At 40.6% G+C, this 8,743-nt stretch overlaps 1 protein-coding gene across 1 annotated transcript; it reads left to right on the top strand.

Moving 5' to 3' along the window:
- Positions 1–2,200: 2,200 nt before the first annotated feature.
- LOC122664172 (importin subunit beta-1) lies at positions 2,201–7,043 on the top strand. The gene is made up of 3 exons (XM_043859879.1): positions 2,201–2,322; positions 3,473–5,899; positions 6,000–7,043. Exons 2-3 carry the CDS (start codon positions 3,480–3,482, stop codon positions 6,196–6,198), a joined length of 2,619 nt encoding a protein of 872 aa, XP_043715814.1. The 5' UTR covers positions 2,201–2,322; positions 3,473–3,479; the 3' UTR covers positions 6,199–7,043.
- The last annotated feature ends 1,700 nt before the right edge of the window (positions 7,044–8,743 follow it).

An 8,743-nucleotide genomic window follows, 5' to 3' on the forward strand; every position in this document is an offset into this window, starting at 1 on the left:
AAACTCCCACGACGGAGGCCTGGGCTTCATAATCAGGAACCATAGCGGATCATGCTATCTTGCAATGTCGCAGCCATCCAGATTCCACGACATCCTTACCGGAGAAGCCTTAGCCATTAGATCAGCGTTCCTTCATGCCTTGGGTGACTACCTGGATAGAGTGGTGGTCGAAACAGACAACTTGGAACTGGTCCACCTTACATCTGACCACCGTAAACACTTCCTCTTATCGGTAGAGCCTATACTCGAGGACATACGCCATCTAGTGTCTTACTTTGAAGGGTGTTCCATCCACCATATTTATAGACAGACTAACAGCGCTGCTAACTCCCTAGCCAGGAAGGCCTTGTCTTGTTCGTGTGAGACAATCTGGCCGCTCTCCTCTCCTTGGCTCCAGACCTTATGTAATCTGGATGCCTCGGCTGTAACATGAACTTCCAATCAATAGAATTTCCTTCAACCAAAAAAAAGAAAAATAGAGATTTTGTGAGTTTTGCATGGCTTGGGCAAAAAGTCAAAAACATCAAGTCAATAAAAACTCGAACCTGGTCCGATTATTTCTTAAACCTGGGTGAGTCTTTATGACTCCCAATCATGTTTCATGTTTTTTTACTTGACTTGAGTGACTCTCCCAAATCAAAACCTAGTTTTCCAACTATGGATTTTGCTATAGAATATAATTCAAGTGTGTTAAAAAAAGAAAAGAAAGTATGAATTGGTCACAAACTCTTTGCTCTCAGATTTACTCATAGGGATCCAATTTTTATGCATGATTGTGCCTTTAAAGTTTAAATTAGTGGATCAGTGTGGGGGCAAAAGTGTAATAAAACACACCCCATCCAAGGGTTGAAGACACAAACCGTGTATGTACACGGCTGTGCATATAACCATTTGCCTACTTATAGAGTTCTAAGATAAATAGGCCATAAAAAAAAAATAAAGGGTATGAGATCATTGCTTGGTCGTATGGTCTCTAGACCAACGTGTGGGCCAATGGGGAAGCGTGCCTAAGTATCCACTCAGGAGATGGTGTAGGGGACACCAGATGTTACACAAATGGAATCCAAAAGAGTGAGTGAATTCCATCTGTGTGCCATTTGATGTACGAGAACCTGATCCAACCTCTCCACCTAGGGGATAGGGTTCATTTCATGGTGCCCTGTGAGATGGCGTAGGGAATGCCACCAAGCGGGGATCTTTTTTCAAAAAATAAATTGTGACAAAGATTCATCCCAACTTTAAATCTAATATGACCATGGTTCAAAGATTCATAATTAAGTTGCCTAGTCAAATCAGACTGCAATATATCCCAATTCGATTTTGATTGTTTTGAATCAATCGATTCATACTTGATTACTAGAGTTTGGTCTTGGTGCAATAACAATGTTGCTCCATCACGATCTAGTGGTTGCGGGTTCTAATAAGGAAACAATCTCTCTGCTAGGGGTGTTAACTGATTAGGCCAAACCGGTCCTCACCAATTTAAGGTATTGCATTGTCCGCTTATTTAGATAATCAGGCCTTCATAGGTGATGGTATTGACATGTTTCTATTCGATCGATCAATTATCGATTCATAATCAGGCTTTAAACGAACTAATTGACCAATCAGATCAGAACTCATAATGATCCTTAAACAGGTTAATCGGTTGGTGCTTGAGCCAGACTTCTTTTTTTATCCCGTTAATAGAGCCAGACATGTTTAGTAATCCATAGAATCACGCTCAGGTTTCAACCAAACAGTTCAGGTCAGGCTTACCGAGGCGGGCCAATTTTTGACACCCCTCTCTCCACGAAACGGGGGTTTAGACTTAAGACTACATACATGAGTACATGACCGCAGTAGTGGGAGCATCATGCCCTTTTGTGGGCCAACTCCCTACCTATGGGAATTGGCCAATGGGAGCATACGGGAGCTGAAACCCTAAACTCCTTATAAAAAATAAAAAAAAAACCCTAAACTCCTTATAGAGTAGTAGAGAGTGTGAGAGTGTGGGTTTAAAAAGGAAAAGGGCATTATAGTAATAACAATTAAGATATTCCTTAAAAATATGAAAAATGAAATAAAAGGTCCAATACTCTAAATCCAATATTCGACTGGAAGAAATATAAACTTTCACCAAAAAAACAAAAGAAAAAGAATGATGAAATATAAACAATAGGGTTCGTAATTCCATTTTTTTTTTCACTTTTACACTCTCTTTCTTATAATCTATACCCTTCTTATTCTCTAGGGTTTCAGATATTCGTCTCCAGTATCTCTGTTCTCGATTGGTGTTGTTCAGAGATCTATCCCTGCGAGGTGATTAACATTCAAATCCTTGTAAGTTGTCGTGTATCTCTTACTGATAACAACGGTTTTTAATTATTGGTTTACAAAATTTTCGGCATTGATCTTCATTTTTATGTAATTATGTCCTGCGCAACTCTTTTTCTTTTACGCAGTTTCCAGTTGTGATTTAATTTTGATTCCGATTATGATTTCTGTTCTTTTTTTTTTTGGTAGAAACTCCGATTACGATTTCAATTGCTTGTTTAGTGGTTTTCTCTAATACAGAGGCTTGGTATTTAGGGTTTTTGATCAAATTGTTCTAACCAAATGATTCAACCTTTTTCGATTTAAAGAGTTTTTTTATGTGGTTCCCTTCTTTTGGATCAACAAACTTTAACCAATCGATCGCAGCTGAACGTAGTTTAGCTATTGATTTTTGGTGTACAGATTTGGATATTTTGTGGTTTGATTCTAGTTCATTGCATTACCATATGATATTGCTTTCTTATTGGTTCACTTGATGTGTGTTTTTTTTCTTCCGGATAGCTCATATTTGCAGCGGTTGATCTTTCGCTTTACGTTTGTATGGAGTATATCGAGTTCCTTTCTCCCCGAAACCCCATCCCTATTAAAAGGAGAAAAAAAAGACAACAAAATTTAGAACTTGGAAGCTCGAGTGTCTTAGTATGATTGATTTGGGAATGTCTCTCTATCTTCTCATCTTAGTTTTTTCTGGGGAAGGTCCAGATCTATGACACTATCTGATAGATGATGCCTTGGATCCTTGTATGCTTCTGTTTGTGTGATGAGAAATAACAGCTGGTGTTAGTTTTAGGCAATAGGCTGTTCGTTTATTTGGAAAGGATTCTGGATTTGGGCCTTTTGTGGCTTAACTCTGTTAAACGAGTTTGGTTTCTACCACACCTTTCCTCATTTTTTTAAGATCCATTAATTTTGCATCATCTGCTGCTATTTCTGGGTTATTCTCTGGGTAGGTGGACTTTAATTGATGTGGATTATGGCATTCTGTTTATCAGGAGGACAATTGATTTTGTTTGGTTTTTGGTGTCCTAGTCTTTAATATTTACCCTTTAAAATCTGTTCTTTTGATTTGAATTTTGGTATGCGAATAAAGAATTTCAGTTGCAGTGTGTTTGACTTCTTTAAGTTGACATAACTAATTATTATTGTTTACTCCCAGATCCAAGATGGCGATGGAAGTAACCATGTTGCTTTTGAATGCACAATCGGTAGATGGTACTGTACGGAAGCATGCAGAAGAAAGCCTAAAGCAGTTCCAGGAGCAAAACCTTCCCAGTTTTCTGTTCTCTCTTTCTGGGGAATTGGCCAATGATGAGAAACCTGTTGATAGCCGTAAATTAGCTGGTTTAATCCTCAAAAATGCATTGGATGCAAAAGAACAGCATAGGAAGTTTGAACTTGTACAGAGATGGTTAGCATTGGACTCATCTGTGAAGGCTCAGATCAAATCGTGCCTATTGCAAACCCTTTCATCTCCTGTACATGATGCTCGATCAACTGCATCTCAAGTCATAGCAAAGGTTGCAGGAATTGATTTGCCACATAACCAGTGGCCTGAGTTGATAGGAGCACTTTTGTCAAACCTTCACCAACTTCCACCTCATGTGAAGCAGGCCACTCTTGAAACTCTTGGTTACTTGTGTGAGGAAGTTTCTCCAGATGTGGTAGATCAAGATCAAGTAAATAAGATACTTACAGCTGTGGTTCAGGGAATGAACTCTTCTGAGGGAAATACTGACGTCAGGCTTGCTGCCACCCGAGCATTGTATAATGCTCTGAGCTTTGCTCAGGCAAATTTTTCCAATGATATGGAACGTGACTATATAATGAGAGTTGTCTGTGAGGCAACTTTGTCTTTTGAAGTGAAGATCCGGCAGGCAGCTTTTGAGTGCTTGGTCTCTATTTCATCAACTTATTATGATAAGCTTGCTCCTTACATACAGGACATTTTTAACATCACAGCAAAGGCAGTGAAGGAAGATGAAGAGCCTGTTGCTCTTCAGGCAATCGAATTCTGGAGCTCAATCTGTGACGAGGAGATAGATATAATAGAAGAATATGGAGGTGAATTCAGTGGTGACTCTGATATTCCATGCTTTTATTTTATCAAACAGGCACTCCCTGCTCTTGTTCCTTTGCTACTAGAGACACTACTTAAGCAGGAGGAGGATCAGGATCAGGATGAAGGAGCATGGAACCTTGCAATGGCTGGTGGAACATGTTTAGGTTTGGTCGCACGAACTGTGGGAGATGACATTGTTCCACTTGTTATGCCATTCATTCAAGAGAACATAACAAAACCAGAATGGCGGCAGAGGGAAGCAGCCACTTATGCATTTGGTTCTATCTTGGAAGGTCCATCGCCGGACAAGCTTACATCTATTGTTAATGTTGCTCTAAACTTCATGCTCAGTGCCTTGATGAAGGACCCAAACAACCATGTGAAGGACACCACTGCTTGGACCCTTGGGAGAATATTTGAATTCCTTCATGGTTCAACTGTGGACACACCTATTATTACCCATGCAAACTGCCAACAGATAATCACGGTTCTGCTTCAGAGCATGAAGGATTCTCCCAATGTTGCTGAGAAAACCTGTGGTGCTCTCTACTTCCTTGCACAAGGTTTTGAGGATGTGGGCTCGTCATCCTCCCCATTAACTCCCTTTTTCCAGGATATAGTCCAAGCTCTTCTAACTGTGACACATCGAGAAGATGCTGGAGAATCACGCCTCCGAACTGCTGCTTACGAAACTTTAAATGAAGTTATGAGGTGTTCTTCGGATGAAACAGCCTTGATGGTTATGCAACTAGTTCCTATCATCATGACAGAGCTCCACCAGACACTAGAGTCACAAAAACTCTCCTCTGATGAGAGGGAAAAGCAGAATGAATTGCAAGGTCTTCTGTGCGGATGCTTGCAGGTCATGATACAGAAGTTGGGGGGCTCTGAGCCAACAAAGTATGTCTTCATGCAGTATGTGGACCAAATGATGGGCCTCTTTTTAAGGGTCTTTGCTTGCAGAAGCGCCACTGTGCATGAGGAGGCCATGCTTGCTATTGGAGCATTGGCTTATGCTATAGGCGCAGATTTTGTAAAATATATGCCTGAGTTTTATAAATACTTGGAAATGGGTCTTCAGAATTTTGAAGAGTACCAGGTCTGCGCTATCACAGTTGGTGTGGTCGGGGACATATGCAGGGCATTAGAGGATAAAGTACTGCCTTACTGTGATGGAATTATGACACAGCTTCTCAAGGACTTGTCTAGCAACCAGTTGCACCGATCTGTAAAGCCTCCAATCTTCTCCTGCTTTGGTGACATTGCCTTGGCAATAGGAGAAAACTTTGAGAAGTACTTGATGTATGCCATGCCCATGCTCCAGAGTGCAGCAGAACTATCTGTCCATGCATCAGGTGCGGATGATGAAATGGCAGAGTACACCAATCTTTTAAGAAATGGGATTTTGGAGGCATACTCAGGGATATTCCAAGGCTTTAAGAACTCTCCTAAGACCCAGCTACTGATGCCATTTGCCCCTCATATCCTTCAGTTCTTGGAGAGCTTGTACATGGAGAAAGACATGTGGGTTTACTGGATTCTATCCTGCTTTTTTTAGCTACCCCACCCCCCTGAACATGTTTGATTCTTCTGTTTCTGATTACCTCTCCATTGTTTTCTTCAGGGATGATGTGGTGATCAAGACTGCAATTGGAGTCTTGGGTGATCTAGCTGATACATTGGGTAGTAATGCTGGTCCCTTGATTCAGCAATCTGTGTCAAGCAGAGACTTTTTAAATGAATGCTTGTCCTCTGATGACCATTTGATTAAGGAATCTGCCGAATGGGCCAAGTCGGCCATCAGTCGAGCCATTTCTGTTTGATACAGCTGCTGCTCGGTATATTCTTTCTTAGAAGTCCCTGCATGCATTTGGGTGTGTCGAGTTGGGGGTCTGGGATTGCAAACCATGTGTCCGGTCGTTACCATTTTCACCAACAGGAGTCGGGGTTTGTTGGGGTTGTTACTAATTCTTGCATCAGCGCCATGGAGTCCGGTTTGTTTTTCGTCTCATTGAGGAAGTGGGTGGTGATGGCCCACAAACCTTGCTAACTTTGCAGAGATGGGTGCAGACCTCTCTTACAGATAAAAGAAAGAGAAAAAGAAGTTGACTGTATGGGAGGAATTGGGGTTGGGTGGGGGAGTGGGCTGTGATTGTGAAGCAGTCACAGTTCTGGTCGTATTGTCACTGGTATTATGTCCGCACTGGTTCTACTTGAAATCACATCTTATGAGGACACCATCTCACCCAGCTGGCACCATCTTCTTCCAATTGGCAAGTAGTCAAGAGTCTTAGGTGTTTCAAGTGGTAGATGCCCATAAATTTTCGGGTGTTGCAGCACTTGAGGTACACTCCCAGTGGTAGTCCATATATATATATATTTAACTGTCTCATTTCCCCCCTGTACTTCTCTTTCCTTTTTGTCCAAAATTTTGTATTGAGTCTTGCATTGTTTCAGGTTTTCTGTTTGTAGCAGTCGGGGTGGGTCATGTCATATCTCTTCCTTGCTTTTCTATATACTTATTTTGTGGGGCTTGGAATTTCCCACATGGTATAGGGCATTTATATCCTGCATTAATCATATTTCATCATCAATTACTATAGGTGCTTTTTAAGTCGATGTCTAAATCCCCTCCATTGAGCAAAATCATATTGCTGCTATTTGATTTTATTTGTATTTTCTGTTCATTAGTTTTATTTTTAAGGTAGCCATGTTTCAAGTGATGCATGAATGGTCTCATGGGGAGAATCTCGGTATATCCCATAGCAAGTATATATTATTGTTTGTATACCTTGTGGTGTTCCTAGGATGGCAATGAGGTGGGTTAAACTAGAAGGCTAGTAATATAGCCCACTTATGCCCTTATGCTCCCTGCCTTGGAGTGTAAGGGTCAGGATTCTTTACTTTATAAACAGGAATGGGTAAGGGTCTGTACTCTTCTCATTTACTCTTTTTAAGAGCATATATGTAGTCACCAAAGTAGTGATGTGAGAAGTTGTAACCTTTTGATTGTCCTTGTCTTATTTCTAAAAGTTATTCAAAATTAGGTAGGAAAATAATCTAAGTGACTTATCATTATGTCATTTTCAAAAGCTGTCATTGTCTTGTACATTTTTAGATTACACATGTGACAGACAAATTTGGTTATCATTGGAAAAAATGTGTTATAGGTTGATGCTTTACCATTTTTAGAGTACACGTGGCCATTTTACCCTATCCTAAATATCAATGTTGATTACCATTGATAGTTATAGGTTTTTGTTTTTTTTTTTTTGAGGAGAGGGGGAGGGGGGGGGGGGAGAATGGGGTTAGACATTGATAGTTAAGGTTAGAAAGTGAAATTGGAGTCTCATGCCTGTTTCACATGGGAGTTGGGTAGGGTTGGGCAATGTTTGAAGTTTTGAATGGGGTGTATTATGATATTGGTGAAACCCACCTGCACCATTGCCCTACACAGCTTGGTCACTCGTGTTGGGCCTTCAGACATATAACGCAAGATTGCTTGCAGATAGGAGACATCTGTCGAATCCCCATGAATGAATGCCGTGAGTTCTCCCTATGTTCTTCCTTCCCTGTAACTAACTTATCCCCCAAGTGAAGAAAATATCATCATTCTTGATCTGACTGAATAGGCTCTCATTGGTATTCCCATGGTGGATCAGTTGAGTCAAGGCTAGCTGTAGCTCGGATTGAGCTGTCCCTATCAGTCGAGTGCTAATGCCCTCAGCCGGTAGGGAGCCAACCCAGCTCCCGTCCCCGCGAGTGAGTTTTTCTGGTCATAAAGAGACGGAAACTAAGGACTTTTGTTTTTGGTAAGAAGGAAATAGAAAATTAATTAAACACAAAGTAAGGTACCAGATGACTTAAACAATCTAACCTTAATAGCTACCCTAGTTGCTGCTGAAACAAAAAATGAGTCCTTGGAACTTATAGTTTCAACTGTCATCAACAAAATAGAAAAAAAATTGTTAGAAACTCGACAAGTTTCAAGGTCACCAGCCTGATGACCCAGAGTTAACCATTGAACCTTGTTATTCACCCACACGTTTACCTTTCAGTACCCTCTTTCCAGCTTGTTTTAGATCCTATGGATACTTATGGCCTTTGGTGCCAACAAACTCCCTGAAAATACAGAACTCATAGAAATAGCACATAATTTTGAATTCAATGAAACAACATTACCCTATCTTACAGTACCAGTATTAGAGTAAAAAAAACCATCACAAATAAAGATTGGATGATCCACCGAAGGATAACATTTGATACTAAGTCAGATGGCATGAAATCATTACTGGGAATTGGGATCAGTTAAAAGAGCAGGATCAGCCACCCATTTATAAATTACACATTGAATCAAAGCCTGGGAGA

This window comes from Telopea speciosissima, chromosome 6 (genome assembly GCF_018873765.1).
Source record: "Telopea speciosissima isolate NSW1024214 ecotype Mountain lineage chromosome 6, Tspe_v1, whole genome shotgun sequence".
NCBI classification, from domain to species: domain Eukaryota; kingdom Viridiplantae; phylum Streptophyta; class Magnoliopsida; order Proteales; family Proteaceae; genus Telopea; species Telopea speciosissima.